The sequence below is a fragment of the Epinephelus moara genome, chromosome 16 (assembly GCF_006386435.1).
Source record: "Epinephelus moara isolate mb chromosome 16, YSFRI_EMoa_1.0, whole genome shotgun sequence".
NCBI lineage: Eukaryota > Metazoa > Chordata > Actinopteri > Perciformes > Serranidae > Epinephelus > Epinephelus moara.
Window position 1 is genome coordinate 29,174,129 of NC_065521.1, and position 27,397 is coordinate 29,201,525.

Consider the following 27,397-nt stretch of genomic DNA (forward strand, 5'->3'; position numbering starts at 1 on the left):
GTTGATTTGATTAAAAAAAATAATGGTGGGAAAGGTCGAGACATTTGCCACGAAGGGACCGCAGTCCACACTAAAGCTTCAGCCTGTGAGTCAACAACCACAGGAGGCAGAATGCTACATCGATGTTATAATACCCTGCAGGTTTGCATCACGGCCTAATCTGTGATCTAACCTGCAGCAGGGAGTGTGTGAAAGAGGAGATTGGGATTTTCAGCCCTGCGCTCGCTGTCTTGAGGCTTATCTGAACAGCGGGACAGATGTTTCCACGAGCATCCGTGACCTTTTCTTTGCTCAAACCATCGCTGCTGTCTCCTTCTCCTCGTGCCTGGCGTTCTCTCTCCTGGTGTCATCCTCCTACAGTTTGGTTTGTCGTCTGGTTTATTTTCATCGTGCTTTACCCGCTCCTGCTCCTGGTTTCCCCCTCGTTTACCATTTCCTCTGAGAACAGGAAAGCCCCTTCAGACAAACAGCACTGGTCCATCCATCCAATAGTCTCTCTGTCTCTCTCTGTCTCTCTCTCTCAGTCTTGGTTCAGCAGGCTATGTAAACACATCGGGTGGACTACAGCTGGCGTAGAAGGAGAGCAGTGGGACCCAGTGTGTCTGTGTGTGCGTAGGTGTGTACATATTTATGTGAGACCATGCAGGCATATGCGTGGTGGAATTAGGAGTGAGGAGACGTTTACCAAATGAAGGAAAAGTGTGTGTGTGTGTGTGTGTGTGTGTGTGTGTGTGTGTGCCTGCATGACTGAGTGTATCTGGAGTGGGGGGTGTTACAGGCATGAGATACCAGGGGACTTGGACACTGGCGAGGAAGCTTACAAAGTCTGGAGCTTGTGGGGGTATTGGATGGCTCATTAACTTAGTGTGTGTGACTGTGTGTGTATGTGTGTTACTCACAGCTGTGTGTGGCAGTAAGGCTGCACAGGAAAATGGGAGTTGGCCTGAGACCTACCCAATCAAAGAATGTGTTAAATCAAAGTTGTACTGTTGACTGCTGATGTGTATTTTTAGCGTGATATGTCGGATTTTGTGTATGCGTGTGTGTCGGCACGCCTCTCTCTCTGTTCAGTCCCACAAATCTTGTGTTTTCAGAGGGAAATACCTTGACAGGTTTCTGGAACACCCGCCTGGGTTCCCCTTCTCCGTCTCCCACTTTCCTCCCATTCCTTTTTTCTCTCCATCTCTTCCTTTGGTGTAGTTTTTGGTGTTATTTTACACTCTCACACGCCCTTCCTCTGGCTTAGAGCAACACACTCCCTCCCCATCACTGGCGTTGTGTAACTGCCATTTGGTGATCAGAAAACTGGAAGATCAAGTGAGAAGTGATTGTAAATCTCATTGTGTGATACTACTGATGGTCTTACGTCACTGGTTATGTCACTATCACATCCTGAAATAAACAAAGTTTGGTAACACTTCTATGATGCATTTATAAACACAGCAGGGTGTCTGGGGGAGTCCTTAAAAAGTCTTGGAATATCCTAAATTCAATTGTATAAATATTAGACCTTAAGAGTCATTAACAAGACTTTAATTTCTTTTTGTCAAAATGATTCAAGCGCTTCTGTGTGAAGGTCCACACTTCTGATGTCCCAAGTCTGTACACCTAACATTCAGCCTAATAATTTATACTTGCACTTACCTGCTGGCAGAATATAGATTACCCCAACTCACTTTAATGACCATATTCCTTCAGAAAACCTACCTTTGCAATGCTTGAATAGGAAAAAGATGATTTGTCCAAAAATCAGTCTTAAATTTGTTTTAAAGAATATCTTGGAAAGGTCTTCAAAAGCTTTAAATCTAAATGTCTGATACCTGTAGATTCCTTGTATAATGATAATGCATTGTAATTTGCTTATAGCACTGTATAATTGTGGGGTCAAGCATCATAATACTTCATATTTGCTGATCACACACTTTTTTCATCATAGTGTATTATAATTCTCATAGTTGTAGTACATTAAAATGACTGTTAGAATGCATCACAATGGGATTATAAATTAGTCTGAGTGATCATTCCCGAGGTAGAGACAGACATAATACACAGAGTGCTGCAGGGACGACGTTTTTTCTGTAGGCCGATAGGGAAGTTAGCGTTGCACTGGTTCCCTCATCAAAAAGCCTTTTGAACGCTTTTATTGGATTTTAGATTATTGCAGGAGATAAGCTCTGTGGCAAACAAACGTTTATGATACTTACACATATTGTTCAGCAAGATATTGTTCACCACTTATATGGTTTTTGAAGCCTAAATGCATTTGCCGCAGAAGCATCTTTGGTGTGGCTTCTGCAGTGATGCCAGTGCTGGGTCGGACCATCGTGGTGAAGAGGTAGCTGAGCCGGAAGGCGAAACTTTTGATTTACTGGAGACGGAGATTACTGGAGATTGCAGATACAAGTGGCCAAAATGAGTTTCCTCCGTTGGGTGGCTGGGCTCAGCCTTGGAGATAGGGTGAGGAGCTCAGACATCCGAAGGGAGCTCTGAGTAGAGCTGCTGCTCATTTGTGTCGAAAGGGGTCAATTGAAGTGGTTCAGCCATCTGATCAGGATGCCTCCTGGGCACCTCCGGTTGGAGGGCACGTCCCACTGGTTGGAGGCTTTTCCACCCTGACCAGAATACAGCTCTCTGATGTAACAATGAAAACTTACTGTGACCACATTTAAAGATATTGAACAATCAGCAGCTTCAATTCAAAAGAATCTGTAATGACAGTGAGAAGTAGAGTGACTGAATGTGGAATAACTGAGACATACTGTTTATATTACACTTACTTTTCTTAAGACACCTCAGGCTGTCCATCTGTTTTGTAAAGGGATGAACATCTACAGAAAGTACTTGTAATTCATTACACAAAAAAAGGGAAAATATTGGAGCTGATGGTACTTATGGGTTATTGTGTGGTGGTTTTATCGGTCGGGCCCATTTGAGATCAAATTGGTCTGTATGTGGCCCATGAACTAAAGTGAGTATGACACCCCTGCTATAAACGAACTACACTACAGTCGCATGTCTCAACATCGCCCCCACAGCAAAACTGTAAAGCCATGTTCAGCATGATGACATTCTGTAGTCTCATATAGCCACCTTTTAGCAACCGCCTTTCTTAAGACACATAAAAGCTTCAAAATTCACGAGTGGGGTCTTTACTGATGTATTTTATGTCATAGAACAAAACTTGAAAGACCTTAATTCATCTAACCAAAACCCATTCAAAAAACCCACTGACTTCGAGAACTAGGGAACCAGGAGTGGTAAAATGCTAACTCATTTCTGGGTTGTAGGACTCACTACTGGGGCACTCTGTTACAAGGTGGTTGCTACAAGTGGTCTATGTGTGATTTAAGTAAAGTGAAAAAAAGTCATTAAATCTAAACAGGAACAACCAAAAACATTGTGAAATTAATTTATTTAACGATTCATAACAGAAATTGAGTTGACTCCAATTAGACACAGGTTTTTGATCAACTGAATGGATGACCTTCACATTTTGCTGATGTCATATTTCCCCAAAGTCTTACTCACATGTTGTGAAACTTATTACTCAAAGGTCCACATCTGATTTTTATTCAGGGTCAGAAGTCCAGAAGGATTGCTGAACTAACATTCAATCAACTCACTTATAACTTTTAATAATGGACTATTCTGCAAAGATCGCCCTACTCTGCCGATCGGTAGGCTACTTGTTGTTGTAATTTTATGATTGGGCCAGCACGATATGGAGGCATATACAGCTCAGAGAATTTAGATTTATTCTTACAGCTACATTTACATCAGTTGTGGAAAATAGTGCAGGCTACTTAAGAGCTGATATCAAAATCTCCGCTGGAATGTTAACGCGTGAACTCAGCAGCAACAACACAACAATCTCCGGCATTTAAGGTCGCCTTGACAACAATGTCAACAATAGGGAATTAAGACACATTAAAACTGCATTCATCTGGGGATAATATCAGTGAGAATGATCTGCAGCTGCACTAAATATTTCACGTCACTAATAATTTATTGATCAAGAGAATGTTTATTTCACAATAGAAAACATTTCACTTAATATCAAATTATATTCATGACAGGAGGTATCGGGTGGGTCCGTATTGCCCGTTCAGTCCAGACTTTGAGATACAATATTGATAATATAGATAATATACTTTTACAATTTCTGCCTTATCTGTGGCATTATACGTCCTTATAAAATGCTTTATATGTTATGTGTATTGTTATAAAGCATTATGAGTGCTCATATCTATAACTATACAGTGCTATAGGGATCTTTGGCATGTTGAAAAGATCTAGTATGCAAATATTAATGAAACGTGTCTTTACTGGTTGCAGACTTATCTCTCTGTCCACACCCTTTTTTCTCACTTTTCTCACTTTCCCTCCTACCTCCATATTTTTTTCTCTTTTTCACACAATCAGCGTTGACAGTTTAACAACAGAGAGAACCGCTCTCACATTTCTCCACGGCAGATGTGTCAATGTCCCATAATGATGAAAGGTGGCATTCCATAGAACCTCACAGAGACAGGAAGTGCCGCTCAGAGGCCACAGGAAACAGGAAGTACCCAAGGATGAGCTGTACAAGTCACTTACAGTTACTCATGATGAGACGTAGGAAGTTGTCAGAGGATGAGGTATGCGGGTGTACACAAATGCAGAAATGAAAAAGAACATAAGAGGAAAAAAAAAATCAGATTGAAATCTTAGGCAAGATAAAGACGTGTGTGTGTGTGTGTGTTGACAAGCAGCGTAACAGGTGTGGAGAGAGGGAGAGGCGCTGAGAGAGTCTATAACTAGTTTTGTGTTGAAAGGTCAAAGTCAGGCCTCGGATTTGAAATTGAAATGAAGTGTTGGTTTGGCACCGTTCCCACCTCAGTACTCTATGGAAAGAGAGTGTGTATGTATGTGCGTGTGCACATGTGTGTGTCTGAGGCACAACAGCACCTGTGTACACATTTATTTCCCATTTCCTACAGTTTGATATACAGTACTGTGTGTTTGGATTTGTTATACAAGTATATTGTGACTTTTCTGTACAGACCGTTTTATATACATTTGTTTTTACATTTGAAGTTTCTTTAGAGGTTTTAGAATGAAGCTTCGAATCTTAGTCATCATATTTCATGATGTCATTACCCTAAACAAATAAATCCAGCACCACTTGTCTTGGATCTAATGTGCATGACGAACTAATGCTGAAATAGTAATGACACAGTAGCCAGCAGCTACCTTTTTATAGTTTTGAGACTTTCCATCTGATGAATGTCAAGCTGAGAATGGTGACTGACACATCCAAGTTTTTTTGTATAGCATTTGTATATGTACACGCAGTACTAGTGGATGTGAAGTCTGTCACGCCAGGTTCACACTGGACACGGAGCGCCGTGAAGTGCGCCGAATTTCTGTGGAGCGCTGCCCGCTTGTTTTCGGTGCCTATGTTAAGCTACTACGCCAAGTGCCCAAGCCGGCTTGCTATTTGAAGCGATAGTTTCGGCGTCTGGTTTATGTTTTTCCGTGAGCTACGAGCGAACCTGGCAGGAAAACACACTGAAAATGTAAACGATACAAAGGCTATATTAGATATTGTATAAATTATCTGATTACGATAAACGTTATAATCTACATATTTGTAAGTTGTGTATAAACAGAGATCGAGAGAGACGAGCAGAGCCACACACACCCACACACACAATCACAAACACATTAGCAGACAGAAACAGGTCTCTATATCTGTTTAGGACAGAGCAGAGGAACAGAATCTCTCGCTGACCGGAGCAGAGAAATGCAATTCTGGTGTGAACGCCCAGGCGACTGCTGATGGGCAATTGCGCAACAATTAACAAATCGGGGCGCTTCTGTGTCCAGTGTGAACGTGGCGCGAGAATAAATAAGTCATGTGCATGTGATATGTCGACTAATAATGGAGCTGATGTAAGTATCATCTGCCATTAACAGGAACAAGGAACTGGTTCGTAAAGATTACAAGCAGAGGTGACACAGTTTTTTTATCTTGAAGGTTAATGTTGATGTATTTCTTTGATTTTGGCAAAAAGAGTCTTTATTTAAAGGAGTGTAGACTGTCTCTGCTACACTGTGCTCAATGAAGCTGAGTAAAATTTGTAAAGGCTGCTTCAAATCCTCAAAAGTTCACACTGGACAGTTTGAAATCATGCAAAATCCACATCATTCTCACATTTTACAAAGAAGTTTTCTGCTCTTTCCTCTTTGTGTCAACTTTTATCACCTGGTAATTGAAAGGCAACCTCCTCCTCCTCCTCCTCCTCCTCCTCCTTCCTCTTCTTCTTCTCCTTGATGACGCTGCCTTTGTCATGTAGACAGAGATCAACAGTGACAGGATCAAACTGAATCAGAGAATAATTTCCATAAAATGAATATTTACACAAACACATTTTTATGAATTTCACACCAGAATTTGACAATTACTCACTAACGACATGTCTCAATTATTATATCTTTCAGAGGGCCTCTCCAGCTTGACTGTGGGAACCCAGTCTGTGAATGACAGCGCTGCTGATAACTCTGGGACGACCGAGGGAGGCTGAGGTGCAGTTGAAGCAGTGGATGGATGGCACAGGGTGAATCGGGGAAGTGGGGGAAATGGCTGCCTGCCAGATCCCAGCGCCAGGTGCAGAATGTAGGGTAGAGAAGTGTCCTTCCTCAGCTTCCCCGTGGAGGGCACCAGCCCATACCAAACATCCACTGTCCCAGTACCCTCTACTGCTGCTCGGCCACTTTTCCTCCCCACTCACCTCAGCTGTTTCTCGAACCCCGCCCTCAATTGCTCCCTATTTCTCCCCCAGTAGAAAACAACTCTGCGCCAAACAGAAGACAGAGATGTGTGTGTCAATTAAATGGTATGTGCTGTATGCCACAAATCACACACACATGTTCTGCACTCACAAGCAACCCCCCCCCCCCCCTTCTTTCTCTCTCTCTATATGTTAGCCACAGAGTTTTATGGCTCGTGTGTGTTGTGACAGTGTGAAAGGCACAGGAAGGAAAGGCTGTGCTTCCTCTGATGCTCCTGCTGCTGTGGACCAGAGGAGATAAGAACACACACACATGGATGCACACACAGCCGAACGCACAAACAATCACAACACAGATCCACGCTGCCTGCACTAACACCCCCTCCCTCTCCACCTCCCCTGCAGATCAGCTTCCACGTGGTTTGGCCTTAATCAACCCCCTGCGCATCCCCCCCTCCACCTCGCACATTTCGGTTTGTTCTCATCTCAACAATTTACACTCCCCAGCCCAACTCAAAGTGTTTGAATTGGCGGTGCTAGACGAACGCTGGGGGCTGTTAATTTCAAACAGGCAAATAATCATTGCTCAAATTAACACTGAACTATTCCGGTTAGTGATACAAAGCTGCTGCTCTGCCATAACATACCAGTGGTAATCATAAAGACGCGTCCTCTATCCTTTCATCGCTTTATTACATGCATGTAATAAAGGTAGAAATGAAGAACTTCCTGGAAAAGTGTATATGCTGTGCTTTCCAGGGTGAGACTGCTGCTGAGAGTGTGTGTCTGTGTTATTTTTTGTGTGTGTGTGTGCGTGTGTATGTGTGTGTGTGTGTGCACGCCCGCTGACGTAAGCCCCTCTATCTGATGATGCCCTTCTAATCCCCACAGTGATGTGTCATGAATATGGAGTTTAAGACTCAAATCCCCAGGGATACACAGGCTATAGATAGCTTGCTCCTTCCACACATACACATACGCACAAAAAGGCGCACACCTTCAGCAGCAGTCCCACTCAGAGCGTAACACACCGCTACTGACCCTTGTGACGTTGCAGGGGCAGAGCGGGGAGAAGCCAGAAAGAGGTGATTAAGATGAAAGTAACAGAGTCAGAAGAATTTCAGTGGACAGAGGAAATAACTGAGGAATGCAGAAAATAAAGAAAGTGCTTATGGAGCTGCTGATTAGATTGAACGAATAACAACTGGAGTTTTATTTTTGTAGCTTCAGCCCATCATTCCCAGTGGGATAAATAGCAATGTAGTCACCATGTTAATAGCTGATTTCCTGTCTGGCAGTTAATATTTTTACTACAATTTTCCCAGTGAAGTTGCAATGAAAACTGTAATTGCTGCCTGAGTTGTACTCAGTCCTGAGTGAAAGGAGCGCAACATTTATGAGTCACAGGGAGGTGATCTGGGTGTAAAGCACAATCGTTTGACGCTAGAGACCAGAGTTTGCATCCAGACCCCTGTCTGTGGTTAGGTTTAGGCAACAAAGCACTTTGGTTAAGGTTGAGGAAATATCATGGTTTTGGTTAAATGTTAATAAGCACGTTGTATCTTATTGCATCAAACCAGACTGCAATTGTTTCTCTACTTTAACCAAGTGTTGCCAGTGCCTCAACATAACCATACAAGTTTAATAATGCTGAAGCCATTATGAGCAATCATCTGTTGTCAGTGACAAAATGGGAGCAACAATTTTTGAAAAGGGTTCAGTGAGCAATGCACTGAAATGGCAAAAGTGCTTGGTTTTGCCACTGACAGGCTCAGATTGTTATATAAGCGTCTGACAACATTATGGAAAGGACCCTACAGAGAAATAAAATGTTTTTCTTTACCATTCATTTGATCCCATCTGTTTTTTCATGTCTTGCTGCAACACTTCTTCTTGAGCGAGATTTGGTTAGACACAATGTTAAACAGACTGGATAAAATAAAATGTAAAAAAAATGTTCTTGTTATCTGTAGGATCCTTTCCACAATGTTGTCAGACACTTGTAATAACAATCTGAGCCTGTCAGTGGCAAATGCTTTTAGTAGACGTACATTGGTGGTGCAATAGGATTATATTGCAGCCTGTTTCCCAGCTGTCATTTGCAGCGCTCTCTTAATACTGGACCAGTTTCAAAAATTGTCCCCATTAGTGACTAAAGCCCCGTTTCCACGGAGCAGTACGGTTTAGTTCGGTACGCTTTTTCTTCCGTTTCCACTGTGAAAAGTTGTGGATGGTACCAATAGAACCATTCTGTACCGTCCCCATTATTGGTCCCCCCTCTGTTGGGGTACCTAGCACACAGATCTGGTACTAAAAGTTGGAGCTGTGAACACTGCAGTCTGTTGATTGGTCAATGGAGGACGGTCACTCTGCTCAGGGCTGAGTTGTGGCTGGTTTTGAGGCTCATGTAACCACTGTTCATACTGTGGAGAGTTTTATTACTGTAAGTATAAAATGAAAGGATGTTTTGCTGCCTCTCGCAGAAGCTGGAGTAAAGAATAACTCAATTCACTGGACCGACTGCCGGCAACTTTTAAGGTGGAACGTTAACTTCTAATGTTACTTGATTCACATTGTCTGAGTTGACGACGGTTATGTGAACTGCATATTCTAATCCTCACTCGGAGGGGAAAAAAAGCATGGTGAAGCGTTGTTCCTGTGGGCTCAGGCAACACTAAACCCCCGAGCTTACCTGAGAAGGACTAAATGCACAAACCCAGTATTTTTAAATATCCCATGGTGAGAGACTCTCACTGCAGCCTGTTCTGTTTTGTTCTGAAAATGTCGGCGTGCAACCCCGTTCTGTGGATGATAAACGAGGTGCAGACTTCCCTCTGTGTCTCCTGTAATGAGGAAATACAGTGAGTGCTGGACGGAGTAGTGAGTGACAACAACCCCGCCCACATTTAAGGGTACTGTCTGTGGTAGAAACGCTAGGGTCTAGGTACTATGTCTGAGGGGTAGTCTTGGTTCCAAAGGTACCATCCCGAAAGTGTTTGGTGGAAATGAGGCTTTAGACACAAAAACATGAGAGAATAAGGTCTAAGTTGAAAAATACCAAAGTTTCCCTTGAATAGAAAGCATAATCCAATGTGCATTATGTTTCCTTCAAAATGATCTTGCTGTTGCAAATTAGTTGTATATACATGTAATTTGTAGAAGACAGGGATAGGGAACAAACAACAGTTTTTAAATAAATCTCTATGGTTTGCTAGTTGGAAGAAGAAAATAAAGGTGGACAGTAAACAATTTTCCCAAACTGTCTATTGTGAGCATCCATCATTGTTTACAGACAAACTTTAACTTTGACCAATGATTATATACTATGTTACTGTAGCTGTGCACACTTATAAAGGGAGCATTGCATATTTTTCAGGTGCACTCGCTTTGGGTTTTACCTGCACATGAGGTGGTTTAGCTAGTCTGGCTAAACTTCCAGCGTCTTGTTTTATTGTTGGCCATTTGTGTTTTTTCCCATTGGACTTTGTTGTGGCTATGTTGCCGCATTCCAGCAACTCAGAAGTTACTTTTGCCAGTCCAATGTTACCATAACCAATATAAGAGATGACCACCCTGCTATTAAAATTACACCCAAGCTGCAATAAACCTAAATTATCTTCAAATATTAAATGGAGCAGTATCCAAACTGCACAGTACCATCCATCATGTGATTACCATTAAGTTGCAATTAAACCATTTATGTCACAAATAGCTGAAATTACCAGCTTGTGTAAATTTGCCTGTGTGTGCCTGTGTATGAATGTGTGGTATGAACTGGTATGTAGGCTAAGAGGTCCTGGAAGCTCTTTATCTTTTATTGAAAGCCGTAATCTGGAAGTGTGGTTTCTCAGGTTATTGTGGCCTGGAACACACACACACACAGAAGCGTACTGTAGGTGATAAAAGACATAATGTTAGTATAATCGCACTCTCTGCCTTACCCTGACACACAAACACACACACACACAAATGTATCCCACCACGCCCCAAAAGCTTGCCAACCCATATGGCTTGGGGATAATAAACCGAACAGCCAGCAACACGTCTCCTGTGCTCCCGAGCCAGGCAAGCCAAAGGAATGCACATCTCTCCAGTTCACTCCCCTTTATCTGCGCCTTTCTCTTTTTTCTTTCTCCCTCGTCTGTCTGTTTGTCATTCTCTGTCTTTTCCTGCTCGACTCTGAGGCATTGAGTGAAGGACCCTCTTTTTAAAGTGAAGGGGTATGTGTCTGAGTGTATGTTGGCATCCGAGTGTGTGTTTGTGTGTTCGAGGTGTGCCAAAGAAACCAGTCTGACGAGTCTGCGAGGAGCTTGCCCTTGGGATGGAGGGAAGAGGGGAAGGGAAGAGAGGGGAAGTGGGATGGAAAAAGGGAGGGAGTGTGAGGATGAAATGAAAGGGAAAATAAACAGTTATGTGAAGGAGAGAGGGGAAAGGGGAGAGACGATCGCTGAGGAAGGGGAGAGATGGGTTTAGGAGAAAGTTTCGCTCGGTGGAGTTTACAGCATCTCCCTCCGAATCTCCCAGATGCCAAATGTGAATGTGACCAAACACACTTCTCACCCCACACCTCCCTTGTTTCTTCCTCTGTCATTTCCCCCCTTGCTTCTCTCTTCCCAGGCCTCCCACCTCTCTGTCTCTCTGTGGTGCAGTGGGACAACCAGCGAGGCCTGCGGCAGGCGTGCTAAGCCCAGGCCTGGATTTGGAGCACGGCTGCTCTCGGTTGAGCGGGATCCAGGCCCCCTGAGGGCTGAGGGGTGGGAGCGGAGGGTGGAGGGTAGAGGGGGAGAGTGGAGGTAGGGGAGGAGAGGGAGGAGAGCAGAGGCAGCAAGCAGTACAGTTCTGGATCACCTTCAAAGAGCTCCAATCCCAACGGAGAGACTGGATTCCTCTGCGGAGAGAGGGAGAGGAAAGGGGGAGTGTATGGAGGGAGAGAAAGAGGGAAAGACATGGGAGACATGAGACAAGGGGAAAGTGTGAAAAGAGAAAGGAAAGAAGTGGTTTGGGTTATAACTTCTTCCCCACTCTTTGACTCTCTCCCTCCCTCTTTTTTTTTTCCCTCTCTCTCTGCACGGCGTGCATGCACTTGCCCTTCATACAGCAGGCTATACTGAGATGATCTATCTGTGTGCTGGAGCAAGGAGACATGGGAAATCTGCCCCGCACAAAGGCGTCGTTGTGCCTCCCTGGAGCTTCCTTTAGGGGCCTGCATGTGTGTATGTGTGCCTGTGTTTGTGTGTGACAAGGATGAGTAGGAGTTTACCTTCTCAGGCCCCCCACCCTCCCAAAGGTTCTCCTAACACACACACACACACACACACACACACACACTCCCAAATGTACCTCCAAAAAGCCAAGGACATTGCCACCTAGGCGTCTCATTCTTGTGCATGTGGTGGATGACTTTCAAGCTCTGCACCTATAAGCCTCTTATAGAACACACAAAAAAAAAAAGTGTGTGACAATTTAGGAAACCTTGGATTTGTTCAGCTGAAGTTCACGTTTTGTGAATTTGGGGCAAACAGTTCACTTTATGGTTTGTGTACCAGTGTGTGTTTCTGCGTGTGCATCAGTGACAGACCTTCATCCTGAGTCTGGGTCAGCAGTTTGTTTAGCATCAATTAGAGGCTCTGTGTTCCTCAACGCAAGCGTGAAGGGAGAATTAACGTGCAGTGGCACATTCCCACCAGCGCATTATAACACACGGCACCTCAGCTGGAACAGTCCTAGCGCGTGTTTGTGCGTGCGCGTGTCTTTGTGCGTGTGTGTGCGAGCACACGTGTGTGCATAGGTAAATGATTTCAACTCAGAAAGTGTTTCACTTTACTGTTTTTTCTTTCCTCCTCCTCTGTCTTCTTACTTTCCTCTCCTCCTCTCTTTCAAGGACTATGGTCTGACCACAGCCATTTCCCTTCGCCTCGGCTTTGCCTAGCAACACACAGCACATAGTTTCCATAGAACATGCATTTAATGGGAGAGAAGATATATAGATGCTGGAGAAAGTCTCTTGTAAAGACAACTGGGTCTAAAGATTTCCTGCTCTGCTCACAGACAAAGTCTAAGAAAAACACATGTTCAGTGGCTTTAGTGCAGACTTTTTTCTTAAAGGCATGTAGTGGAAGACGATACATGGCACTGAGGCTGAAACGGGGCTAATATCATCCTGACAGCAACATTAAATACAGGCTATGGTTATGATAAATGGAACACCAATGTAATTACTTTGCCTTGTGGTAGTGGGTTATGTTTTTATTGTTATGGCTTTGGTCAACTCTTTACACAGAGAGTAATCATTGTTAAACAGAGTGATTCAAAGTGATCATAATTTGAACCATCCATCCTTTTAAAGCTAGTAAAAGCATGCATTGGCTTGGATTTTTGGCCATAGTGTGACCCGGCCTAATTCAGGCCAGAGCCTCAGCCTGGCCCGACTGCTAAAAATCCCTGAACACAGTATTTTACAGAAGTCAATTTGCCTTGTCGTGACAAAATCATGGAGACAGAAAGAAAGTGCGAAAGTGCTCTCCAAACCAGATTTTCCTGACAACCGTTGGAAAACTTCTGCCTTACCCATTTGATTTTTGTAATATTCTCTTCAATTATCCGTCAAACTTAGCGAGCAAGTTGCAACCTGTTGATTTGCTGTTACTCCTAGTGTGTGAGAAGACAAGGACACAATCCATGTGTATTGCATTTAGTCTATCATTGTAGGTTTGTTATTAAAACCTTTATTTATTAGTGATATTACGTGCTCAGTGGTATTATTTATATTTTATGTTGAGCCGGAAGATGAAACCAAACTCGGTGCAACTGCCCTCAGGTCCTGTTGGCGTTGGGCCAGGCTCCAGCCCGTAAATACCTTCATGTACTGTATGTTTAGACAGGATCATATGATGGTATTATATTATTATGTTATTAACCACTCTTTCTTTAAGCGAAGTCAGTGTCACACTTGTCAAGTCATTTTTAGGCATCGACACATCCAGACACGTTAATGGAGCCATTGTTTTCTTTGAAGAACCGCTTCCAAGAAAGATATGCATCATTCATGATCATTCAACATTATTATGTTAGAGTGATTAGAACATGCCTAACCCTCTTAGGGATTATTGGATTGAATTCATGCCAGAAAATGTACCACACACAGGCACAGCATCGCCAGAATCCTTCAGTTTGGTTGTATTCATGTTGCTTTTTTCCTTACTTTGATTACACCCTCTGCATAAATATGGAATACGGTTTCATTTCATTTGTGTCTTTTTTATGCTCTTTGATGGGGGATGGGATGTCAGTGGGCCTCTGCCAGGAGGAAGGTTTCCTGGCTTTGCCAAGGTATGCCCTCCTCCCTCTGTCTCATGTGGAGCGAGGCTCTATACTCGCTTGTAAATAGTGAGATAAGTGTGGTTTACCCGTAGCTAGGGTGTAAGGTGCACTCAGCACCGCCCTGACATGTCTGTGCCAAAGCCCAACAGGGGTGTAATTACCTGAGACTGGGTCAGCACTTTATCCTGGGTAAAAATACCTGCCTACTTATAGAAGGGGAATAGAGAGGGCAGCTCCATGCAAGGGGAAGCCTGTCTTCACACATTCAGCCAACTGCTCCTCTATGTTGGGCAACACTCTGGTAGTTTCTCCACTACTCCTTTAGAAGACTCAAATAACATTACTTAACAATCTGTCATGGGGACTCCCAGACAAAACCTTTCCATCTTCTTCCTCTGCTTTACATGGCTGCGGCGGACTGACCTACAAAACACTTTTACACGCGTCCAATATTCCACTCTCTGCCTCCAACTGCAGCCGACTTTCAGTCCAGTACCTTTCCGCACTCTCTGTATTCCCCTACTCCGCCCCTTTCACACCACATCTGTCTCTCTGCCCTCCGAGTCAAGGACGGAGAGGGCCAAGCAGACGTGCAGAGGACAGCTCTGCACCAATCAGGAGGCGGAGGGAGCTTGTGTCAATTAAATGGTATGTGCTTATGCCGCAAATCACAGACACATGTTCCCTTCTCCCCTCCCACCCTGTGGCTGTTGCCTCTCTTCTCCACCACCTAATGCAGCGTAATCATCCTCATTACCTAATGAGACCCTACTGTACACACAAACTCTCCGTTCTCTCTCCCCTCTGTGTAAAGAGCAGCCACATGCTCACACAAAATGGTACAGTAAATGCAATAAACAACCATCTGAACCTCTACCACACTATCAACAGAGGGGCTCTCACTGCCACAACACTGTAAAGCCTCTAATGCCACAGTAATACTATTGTAGTGTGTATTATCAACAGGACAGTGAGCACTGAATTAGGCTGGCAGCTGGGGAGGGGAGAAACCCCTCATTAGCTCCCTTCAATGTATCTACTTCCCCTAATCTCTTACAATAACATAATCTCTTTAAAAGTGCTGCAGCTTAAGTCCAATCTGCCTAAAACCTGACACGTGATTGAGGTCAATCCTCAGTAAACCCCAAACTGTGGGGTCCCAAGAACTCCACACGCCGCCCCCACCCATCTAGTACAGTATGTGCAGGTATTGCGTTTATGCTTTGCACCGTGCAGAGTGCTGCACAGAATGTACGCACTGTATGTCTCTCCCCCGACTCACGCACTTATCTCCTTCCACCGCCAACCGTATGCTTTCAGTCAGACGGAGCCCGGGCTGCCGCCTGCCTCTGATCCCAGAGCAGTTTGTATCCTTTTCACAGCCTCTGTTCTATCTAACCCTGGTAGTAGAGCGCCGTTCTGCTCTTTTTATTTTTTGATGTTTTTCCATAGTGTCTCTTGCCTCCAAACCACTTACAGATGTTGGCAGCGGGGAGCGTTGTGGCAACTCCAAACGAGGAAATCTAAATAGAGATCAGGCTGTAAAATAAAAAAGAAGGCCCGGAGAAAGAGAAAACAAGGGGAAAGCAAGAGAGAAAATGCGAGAATGGGGTGAATGAGTGAGAGGGAGAGCAGAGAGCAGTCAGCGAGCATTAGTGTAGAATTAGTAAAGAGGGAAAAAAATATATAATTTCTGGGCATGTGAGAGCAGTAATGTGATTTGAGGGCAGCTTTTTTTGTGTCTTGGATTCAAACTCTTCATTTTGGTGTTTGACTCCAGAGCTGCATCCTCTGATTTGTTTCCCAAACAACAGACAAATATAGGCAGGGATAAATACAAAAGTCTGGTGTGATGTCTGTGAGCTGGAGGAGGAAGATAAAGTTAGAATAAAGTCATCTGTGGCCAAAAAAGGCACCTACTGTAACAGGAAACACATTTTCTACTGTAGCTACTGCAACTTTTCAGTAGCTGATAATGAAGCCTCTTAAAATTCTATATGGTTCAAAACCACAACTTCATATTCACTTTTCCAGTAAGGGCTCCCTTGGCAGGTTTTTATATTACATAGCAGGCTACAGCATATAGGAATAACACCCACCAGTTGGAATCTACCAAGGCCTACTGGAAAACAGTTTGGCTGGGTCGAAGGTACACTTGGCCTGCCTCTGTGGTGGTAGCGCCGTGTTACCTCCCTCCACCTGTTTTACAGGAAGTAGCCTTGTCCCGGTGGATCAGAGAGGAAATGTGTTGAAATGCCACATCCTGCTCTGAGCTCAGAGTCAGAGTTCACTACAGCTAATGCTTATTATGTCCAGACACCTCCTATGGAGAGTGGGAGAGAAGTGGCAGCACGTTTGCAGTCATGCAGCTCCCTGCGCGGTGATTGTAAAGATGAGTGACCTGTCTCTCCCATCTCTCCTCTCCCTCCATCCTCTTCCTCTCTCCCCCCCTGCACTTTATTTATTAATGGATCCATTCAATTATTTACTTCACATCTTAGGGCGACAACAGGCCAGAGCACAGTACACAGGGTGGAGATGATACAGCACGCCAACAGTGCTCGTGCAGGACAGTAGACAGGTGCTCGGTGGAGTTAATTGGCTGGTGGTATTTGCATCTGTACTGTGTCGGTGGATAGAAAGTAATGTTTATAGATGTTACCGAGATCATTGGATTTGTTAGTTTGATTGAGGTTTTCTTTCCAATTATTTGTTTAATATGAAATGTCAGAAACAATGTGTTCAGGGAATATTTGAAACATCCACGGTGACGTTTTTCAAATTGCAACAGTCAAAAACTCAAAGATCTGACTGAGACCCTGAGGAGACTGTCCGCAGACCGCCTGTCACTCAAAGCAGCCACGCCCTTAAGCTTTTACTCACGTGACAGTTTTTTCTATGCGATTTATTTACTTGTCAGTATATTTTTTCAGACTGTTGTTTCAGTCGTGAGTGCTTTCTCACAGAATAGGAATAGTACATGGCAAAAAAGCAACGTCAAATTTTTCCTCTTTTTTTTTTTTTTTTTGGAACAAGGTCAAGGCTTTTTTGGAGCTTTTGCACCACCTATAAAGCCATCAACCAATCATGCAGCACCCATACTTACAGTGATTATAAAACAACAACAGAGAAACTTTGTTGTCTGAACCAAGATGGCAATCCTTCTGATCTTACCTTTCACAATAAAAGCCCTAGGCATAAACACTGTGTAACATTTTGCTAGCATTTCAAACTGCCAGATACTGTTCTGGGTCAATAAGATCCAGGTAGTTGTCTCAAATTCCCATCTCTGCCAGTGACTGTGTTCGCATCAAAACCTTTTATTGAACAGCTGCGTTGCAACTGTTGCAGATTAGCATCCGATATAAATAGTTTTGATTAAAAATACTTGCAGGGGAGTATTTCGCATCTTTGTGTCATTTATTCGTCACGCCCCTGGTGTAAAAATGCTGTATACATAATTTGAAGTCTTAATAACATTTAAACAGGTGAGTTATATGAAAATTCACCCCCTGTAGGCTATAGATGACATGAATAATGAAATTAGCTATAGAGACTAAAATTCTCTTTTTGTACCAGGCTGTAAACGTGTATTTCTGCTCTAAAGTTGGGTATTTTGACACGGCTGTCTCTGAGGACTGGCTTGCTTTTAAAGCTAGCTTCAAGTGGCCATTAGGCGGAATTTATACTTCTGCATTGAACTGACGCCGTACCTACAGCGTAGGCTCTGCATCGACATGGAGCCAACATCGTAGCCTGACGTGCACCTCCCCAGAAATGTAACTACACTCTGAAGCAACACAGACCTCCTGTCTATTTTTGTACTCTGAAACCATTTCCCTCAGTGGAAACAAAGCTTTTATTTACTTTAATTTCACAGATAAGAAACAATAAATTGTGAAGACAGAAAAGCCTCCACAAAAATAACATTTTAGTAGTGTGTAATTTATACTTTGAGATGGCTTCATATGAGTTTAGGAAATCTCTGCTCATTGCTAGGCAAATTTATACAATGTAAAATGCCATCAGCTTGTTCTAATAACTTTAGCATGTTGTATTTGTTTGGAGAACGTGTTTAGTATAAGACAGTTGTTTTGTCAGTGAACCTTGTGAGTTGCAATGGAGCCAATTTATGTACCGTTACCTTTGTTAAATGTTGCTGTTGTCCCTGGATTTATATGAGAAGAAGAAAAGATCACTAGCTGCTACAATGTAAAATGCCATAGGCTTGTGCTAATAACATTAGCATGTTGTATTCGGAAAATGTGTCCAGATAAAGACGAGTACTTTGTCTGTGAATGCTGCGAGTTATAGTGAAGCTGAATGGTGTATTTGTGTTTGGAATTGTCTCTGTTAAGCCATGTTTAATGTGTGTTTAATGTGTGTTTTGAATCAACTAAACTTTACAGCACTTCACAGAGACCTCCACCGCTGACTAGTGTTTGGAGGTGTAACTGCAGAGCGACACAGAGACACCACCACACAAGTATAAATGCTCACGATGTGCGTAGGGTTTGCCGCACAAGTAGCCTATAAATCCCGCTTGAAGGTTGCTGCTTGATCAGAAATCATAATAATATAACATACTATAGTATAGCACTCACAGTATTATGAGTACTTTTACTTGAACTAACTAATTGAACTAACTAACTGATTAAGTACTTTTATACTGCAGTATTGCTACTTTTACTTAAGTAAAGAATCTGAATACTTCCTTCACCACTGATTTTCAGTGGAAGTCAGCAGTGCTTAAATGGCAACAAACGCCTTTCACATGTCCTCATGAAATATGGTCTGTATACCTTTAAACGTCTGGGGGGGGGGGTCATTATAACGTCCTGTTTGCAGTAGAGGTTGATGGTTCAAACGTATCATTGACCGCTCAGTGTCTGCTCTTATCTTCTCCCTCTGGCCTTATCCTCGCAGCGGCCAGACATGGATCAATCCCACCCGGAATTGGGTTTCACATCCCGGAAGCAGAGATGTACACATGGGTCACTTTCATCGACTCACTGCGGCCATGGCCATAGGTATCCATCATACAGACCATTGACTGGTTGTGACCATGAAGGTACAAATTCATCACAAAGAGAGGCTGCGGTGGACGAGGTCAGCGGAAAGCAGCGGCTACTTCTCGTCTGCAACCATGTGGAAATAGAGCCTTTTGAGATGTTATCATTAACGGTGATGTAATTTCAGAATTACATGAATGTCCAGTTTTAAAAAGAGTTACTGGCAAGCGTTTGTTACACTGAAATTATATTTTACGGCAAACTTTAAATTCAAGTTCAGGTCAGTGTGTGTGTGTGTGTGTGTGTGTGTGTGTGTGTGTGTGTGTGTGTGTGTGTAATGGCCACACACTGTACTGCAAGAAAATAGACTCATGTTCACCTGTTTGTTTCAATCTGTGTGTTGTTAGTCAAAGAAGAAATCCGATTGCTTGTGTAATTATTTAGGAGTGTGAATCTGAGTGTTTGTGTTGGCTGAAGATGAATAACAGACGCGGTGATGCCATCTTGATCTGAACTCCAGACAGGGGCCGGGCTCGGCTGAGGATTGAAGGAGGGAAGATGAGGGGACGGATGGAGCGCGAGATGAGGGAGAGACGAGGAGGAGAAGATGGTGAAGATTGATTGCCATTGACTCGAGTCCAGCGCGCTGACAACTGTGAGATTCCAACAGGCAGAGTGAAACACATGCACACACACCTCTGAGATATGGTGAATAGTTGGAAAACATTAGCATACGCTTTCAACGCCAAGAGTCTGACAACACTGAGAAGTAAAACACAAATAGACAAAGACTAATTAGAGAAACATAATTCTTTCATCCCCTATTCCTATTGTGTTTACATTGGTAGGCGAACACTAGCACACACACACACACACACACACATACACACACACACACACACACACACACACACTCTGAAAAACCCTCTCAGTAACTGGTTAATGTTCTTTAGTGTGTGTGCGTCCCTTGGGGAAAGCCTGCTTTAATTCCCTGGGAAATCATTGTGATTTAGAGTAGCAGGGAAGTCACTTCCAATGAAAGTCAATGGACCGCTGGTGTGGCAGTGTGCTGGACTGCTTGTGTGTGTGAATATGTAAGTGTGTGGAATTTTATCTGAATGTAATTAAATCAACATGATAACGCAGACGGAGTTCAAACCATATAGAAGCTGGTGGTAATTAAAATAATCACGTACGTCCCTGTGAATGGAGTAAATACAGTAGACTAAGAAAAGAAAAATCATCTCACGTTCTTTCACAAATTATGCAAGATGCAAATGAGTTCATGGTGTTTCAGGTCTGAGTGTATAGAGCATGTAAGAAACGTGCACATCAGAGGCTTTGAAATACCTGCAGCAGGGCTGAAACTAATGCTTGGAGAGTTCCTATAAGCCGTTGACCTGCTGGCGCCGTGACTGGAGCTTAGAAAGGTCCAGTGCGATGAGCAGAAGCAGGCCAGGTTTTGGGGGCTGCCGTGCCTGCGCTCTTCACTGCTGCTGCTGCTGCTGATGCAAGGAGCTGGAGCTGGAGGCTGGCAGAGCAGGCTGAATGCAGATAGGATCTCTGTGGGGGGGCGTGAATGTGTGATCGGAGACTAAAATCATTACAGTACGCCTGGTCACTGTGTCCTTGGCTCTTCCGCTGAGCCGAGGCTGATGCTTTCCTCTACTTTCCCCCCCCTTACTTTGTGTCCCTTTCTTTTTTACAATTCCCCACTATCCATTCCTCTACGCAGCTCCACACATCAGCGGTCCACAACAAAAACACCTGCACAAAATTTGTAAAATCCCTCCTGCAGGTTAGAGTCTTTTAAAAATAGTTGTCACCTCTGCACACATGATTCATAAAGGTCAGAGATGAGGCAGTAATGCAACAATATATCACACAAATTCCACTTCATGAATTACCTCCTGTGCATTGATTCATGAATCAGATTGTCAATACATTATTGGATTCACTTTTTCACCAAGTGGTTCGATATTCATTTATTGCTTTTACAGATTTATCATAAAGGACGCGTGACTAAGATTTGAGCCTCTCTTGTGACATAGCTCACAATCAGACGGCTTTTTAAACATGATTGTTTGGTTGTTTCTCGTGATCTCTTCAAGGCTCTCGCTCTTTGGGTCCTGTGCATCCAGCTGACGTGTGTGAAGGTCTGAAGTCATAACAACACCATATGATAATGTACATAACACACAAAGCCTGGTTGAATCGCTCACACTGCAGCTTTATATAAAATCTGAGGAGGAAAGGTGAAAACAATCCCCTATAGACGACTAAAGGCAGTTGTTTTTGTTATTTTTGGGGGGTTATTATCATAACTGTAAATATAGGCCTCTTTTTCCCGGTTCACCCCAGCTGCACTCATGCCCCCAGGCTGCAGTGGCTGTCCAGAGAGAGGCAGAGAGAGAGAGGGAGAGAGGGAGGGAAGGAGAATGTAAACTAGACTCGCCTTCCTTGGGTCTCATTGGTTGATTCTCTGCCTAGCGGTTTTGTCCTTGAGAATGTGCAGACACGGGGCAGATAATGTTCTGACACCAGAAACTCTAGACCGGGACCAGATCAACACTTACTCCTCTCTGCTTCTTCTACTTCTCTGCTCCTATACTGTCATACTACCCCGGACATGCAGATGGAAGAATGTTGGTATTTTTGCGTTTGGAAAAATGTGCCATATGTAAAGCAAATCTAATAGACACCCCTGAACTTTACATTTTGCGCGCATTCTTTGCATGCAGCAATGATTAAAACAGGAGAATACGGTCGCCTGCAAGCGTGTTGACACATGGCAATCATAAATTACATTAATGTGAAGCATAAAAATATCACACCCGCAGGCGCGCGCAAGGGATTATTTTGAAGCTGGCTCTGCGCATCACGCGACTTTTTTTAAAGACTCAAATTGTGTAACAACAAGCCGGGTTGAGCCTTGTGGTGCATTCAAAGACACGCAGCCCCCAAAAAATCCAAAATAATTTTACCACTTAATTTAAATGTGTGGTTTTTATCTCCTCCCCGGTATGTTGCAAGGTCAAAGATCTCCTTTTACCGTGCGCTCTGGTGACGGCGGGGTTTCTGCAGAAGTCAGCATGGCAGCAGAGGCCAGCAGCATGTATAGGAATCTCCCTGCAGCGCCACACACACACATCCAGAGCCGGTGATCTAATCACAGTGAGCCGGTGGGCTTTGGTCCAAAAGTTTCCACATTATTCTTAAGTCTGAAAAATAAAATAAAAGGCCAAGGACACATGGCATGCACGCTTTTTAGAGGTCGGTGCAAATAAGTTTTTTGGAGAATAAATATTTCCTATAGCTGTGGCTTTATTTTCTTTTTTGGCACAAAGTGCTCTGGCGCTACTATCACTGCAGTGTGTGGGATTATTAATTACTAATATGCTGTTTGTATGACTCACTTTGTTATATCACAGATCTTTCCTATATAGCGGGCAGGAAAAAAAGTCTGAGAGGAAATAATTGCCATTTCAATGACTTTAATAAGCAAAATAGGAAACAATTTCTTCCAAAAACAACCAAAAAATAAGACAAAACAGAAACCAGCCTGAATGGAACAGTTCAAATTTAAGTGTTTTAACTATTATTTATATAAACAGGATTGAAAATTGATCCCCATGACCCCATCATCGCAAAGTACATGGAATAGGTGAAAAAAACAACAACCCGCTGCTGCAGTTTCAGTTCGATTTCAACACAGTTGAATCAGTAACAAACCAAAGATTGTTAAATGCATGACTTTCCAACAATAGTTTCAAATGCAAGCACCATGCTTATTCGATATGATCTGACAAGTTTGTTAATTTAAATCATTAAAATAAAAACTTTAACTATGCATCTGGCCAGCAGAACCAGAATCATCAAATAATAATAAAAACAGACACAAAATAAAAACGTATTACATGACATAAACATTTGTTTTCATTTTGAGAATCTGCACAACCTGAATCCCCTTTTTTACTGACCGGCAGAAAAAAAAATCAGGAAAACATAGGACATTAATAGTCAAACTTTGTATTAAAAAGCTCGCGCTATCTAAATATTAACTCCACATAAAACCCCCTGACAAGAAATATTGTTACAAATATGAATCATTAATATTAGGCCCAGTGATAATATGCTACAGGTGGCCGCCAATCGGAATGAGAGCATTTGTTTGGGTTTGATGTGGCTGGTTAAAGAGTTAATAAGAGGCAGAACAGCACGTCTCTGAATTAGTGGCACACAAGCCACGTTGAATTAAAATGACAGAGAGCATTAACCCACATTGTGTGTGCTAAAACAGCATGTAGAAAACTTGTAACCTCGCCTTAATGCGCCTATTCTGTGCAATCTGGCTCCAATAATATCGTGGCCACATGTTCGCCTCCTCAGCCTCACACGACATGTGTCCAAATATCCCTCTTCAAACTCTGCACGTAGGCCTGTTGTCGAATAATCTCACAATATAGTATCATAGTATGTCTTCCTGGAGGGAGGTCTGCACAAACGTCAAAATGAAAACTTGCAAAAAAAACAAATCATCATCCAAAAAAGTGCACTTGACACACACACAAAAAGTTTTGTTGTATTTAAATGCAACAGAAAAAATGCACTCCTCTTTCGATCAACACCCCCAACATGATGGAAAATCATAAAAAAAAAAATCATACAAAATGAAATAAAAACACAACACAAAGAAAGAAAGAAGTTCAAACCAGCCTCCTCAATCTTGTTGTGCAGTTTTGCGGTTGCATAATATTTACAAGCCCAAAGAAACCAACACCATATGATACTGCACCGGCAGTCCTGCTGTTCTGTCCCCGCTGCATTTCTCTAACCCCCCCCCCAAAAAAAACTATGGAGAAGCGCAGATCAACAACATGCTCTTAATATACACGAGAAGATGAAAGTACAAAATAGAAATTATCACCGTACATGTCCAGCATGCAGGATTAATATTTAATGCAGATTTTTTGTTTCAATATATATTCGAATATAACCAAGCAGGCAATAAATCAATGAGATGTTGCATAAAATGTCCCCCTCCCGTGACGGGTTAGTAGACAGAAGTTAAATTTGCATAAAGTGGAGTCTTGCTTTTGGAGACTTTTTTTCCCTCAGATTACGGGCCCACTTGTCGAATGTGAGTCTCGCGTGTGTGTGTGTGTGTGTGTGTGTGTGTGTGTGTGTGTGTGTGTGTGTTGCAGGCTGCGAGGCCAGGCCTGCTCGTGTTGTTTCATAACAATGTCATCATTTTTGGAGAACAAAATTACAAGACAACGGGCCCCGACGCCTCCCCACACTACTTACAGATTATTTCAAAGCTGTAGCCTCAAAGGAAGGAAAGAAAAAAGTTCATCAGCCGATCCTCTTCTTTGAAGAAGAAAAGAAAAAAGTCTCTTCACTACAAGCAACTAATCTACAAAGATGCTGCGACTGATCAGACACTCTACGTTGCTCTTTGTATCTCAGTTGACACGTGGATGGAGAGATGGTTATATATGAGAATACTATTTGATGGATTATTCTTCTAATATGAATATAATTGTTACCGTTATTAGTATAATCATAAACAGTATGGGAGGTGTGGATTATTATTGTTTGCTCATCAGCCAGTCAGTCATTTGTGGAGAAAGGAAAGGTGGGGGTGGAGGGGAGAGTTTGTTGTGGAGGGGGTTCACAAGAAAAGGCTATGACAACTCACATGAAAAACTCTGGTGATGAAGGGTTGTCACTGGTCGAGCCAGCCTCGCGGAACCCGTTATTGGCCCCTGACCCCGTCAGTTTCTCACACTTGAGTTTGTAGGCGTCCCTCTCCCTCGCCAGCCGGCTGATCTCCGCCTTCAGCTGCTCCACCTGGTTGATCAGCTGCGTCTTCTCGTTCTCCAGCACGTGCTTCTGCTGCACCCGCTTGAACCGGCAGGACTGAGCGTAGCCCCGGTTCTTCAGGGTCCTCCGCTTCTGCTTGAGGCGGATGACCTCGTCCTTGGTGAAGCCCCGTAGGTGTCTGTTGAGCTCCCTCACCGACATGGACACCAGCTGGTCGTCGGAGAAGCGGTCCTCCACGTTGAGTCCGCCCCCGGAGCCGTGGTGCCCCCCCGACTGGCTCAGATGGCCGTGCGGATGGTGGTGATGGTGGTGGCGGTGGTGATGGAGCGACTGGTGGGAGTCTGGGGACACCGGGGACGGGCTGTCGGGGTCCTGGCTGTGGTGGTGGTGGTGCTGGCTGTGTGGGTGGTTGTGTCCGCCCGGGTGCCCGGACAGTTCATCGGCGTGGTGCGGGATGCCCCCAGCGTATGGGTGATGGTGCTGCTGGCCGTGGCCGTGGTGGCTGTGATGGTGGTGCGGCCCCCTGTAGCCCTCGAAAGCGCCTTGCTGCTGCAGCTGCTGCTGGACGTGCGGAGGCGGAGGGTGGCCGTGAGCTGTGGCTCCGATCAGGGCCTCCACTGCGTCCTCTGGGGTCAGGCTTAGCGTCTGCGGGTCTATCTGCTGGTGGTACCCGCTGTTCGGCATCCAGTACAGCTCCTCTAGGTGGCTTTTCTGCTCTGTGGGGCTGAAGCTGGGTGAGGAGGGCACCGAGCTGCAGGGCGTACTGATGGGGGTGGACGACACAGAGCCTTGAGGTTGGAGACGGTTACACTGGCGCACCCCGTTGCGCTCCAGCCCGGCCAGGCCTTCCTTCTTCACGTCAAACTTCATCAGGTCAAAATCGTTGACATATTCCAGAGCCAGAGGGCTGCTGGGCAGCTCCGGGCCCATGCTCAGCTCTGCACTCATGCTGCTGTCGCGACTCTTGTGCAGATATGCAAAGGTACTTGCGAGCGTTGCAAAAACTGACTTATTAATCAGCGTCTCTTCTCTCCTTTCTTGTTTCATGCAATAGTTCTTTTGGCTCCTCCACCGCTGTGCACAGACTTGCTGTAGCATGAACCACCGAGTGATCGGTGGAGAAAAAAAAGGAAAATGAAAAAAAGTAGTGGAGGAAAACTTTCACACTAATGCTCTGCGCTCGGTTTGCGTCATGTAGCCTACTTCTGCTGGGATAATCTGGCAGAGAGACCAGGCGGGAGGTAGAAAGCAACGCTTCTCAGTGCAAAAAACCTCAGTCCATTCAGTAGAAGTGTATTCACACACACAAAAAAAAACATAAATAACAATAATAAAAGGAAATACCACGTCTGATCGCTGACACGGGCACCAGTCCTCGTTGCGACTTCTTGGTTGTAAGTCCTTTTGTTTTCACCAGGAAAATAATAGGAGCAAATAAGCAGAGTAAATAGGGCGGTCTGATTTTTCGCTGAGAAGCAGCTTTCCCAGCTCTGCACCGCAGAGATTTAAAGGCTCGCCTCTCTTCCTCTCTCCCACTCTGTGGTATCCAGCAGACTGCGCTTGGAGCCAGCCAGCGCTTTATCCTTATAGCGCACCGTGACGTCGAGCCGAAAGGCTGGATCCGTAGCGCGCAGCTCTCCAATGGGAGCGGGACTCTGCGCTGAAATAGAGGAAGAGAAGGAGGAGGGAAACAGAGGAGAGGAGGGCGCACAATACAGTCTTGACAGCTACAGACAGTCAGCTGACCGACTTCCCTAAAAGCAGAAGGTGGGAGGAAAAGTGGAGGAGAGAGAAATGCCTTCACTTCGTGGACACGACTCCGGTGTAACGCACCGCTCCATGTCCTCTCTCAGGACAGTTTGGGAGCTCAGTGGGAGTCATGTGAGGGATTTATATGCTGCAGTGCTGTCATGACACTTTAATGGCACAAACTCCCCAAGAAAAACTTCAATTTAACAAAATGTTGCACGATAAAAATCCCAGATTACACAGAATAGGCACATTTCTACCAACAGTTGTATCATGTATCCAGAAAAATCAGTGTAACTGAACAAACACAGTGCACATTGCTCCCTTAATTCGCCACACTGTTATTTGCAGAAAGAAAGCTTCACACAACTTGATTTTAAATGGCCTTATGTGGCTTAGCAGATCACTTTTCACACCTAATATACACAGTGTTTGCATGCAGTTTCACAAAGTAACCAACCACCAGCAAGGCTGCATTCTCCTGCACAGAAAGGTCGGGGTGATCACCAATTTATAACAGTGTTGAAAAGTTGAATCTTGACCTTTCCTGCAAACAAGGACAGATGACTCCATCGTGTCAGATTTGGAGGTTTAGACTCCTCTAGTAAAGCCCACAGTGCTGAATCATAATATCTAATTCTTGGTGTGTGTGATCCTCAGTTGTGACCTTGCTGCACTGAACTTCACAGATTTGTAAAGTAATGTAAGATATGATGC

General features: G+C 44.0%; 1 protein-coding gene across 1 annotated transcript; it reads right to left on the bottom strand.

Annotated features, from left to right (window-relative positions):
- Positions 1–22,582: 22,582 nt before the first annotated feature.
- mafba (v-maf avian musculoaponeurotic fibrosarcoma oncogene homolog Ba) lies at positions 22,583–26,495 on the bottom strand. Its single transcript, XM_050064960.1, has one exon. The coding sequence runs from the start codon at positions 26,027–26,029 to the stop codon at positions 24,803–24,805; it is 1,227 nt and encodes a 408-aa protein (XP_049920917.1). The 5' UTR covers positions 26,030–26,495; the 3' UTR covers positions 22,583–24,802.
- Between the last annotated feature and the right edge of the window lie 902 nt (positions 26,496–27,397).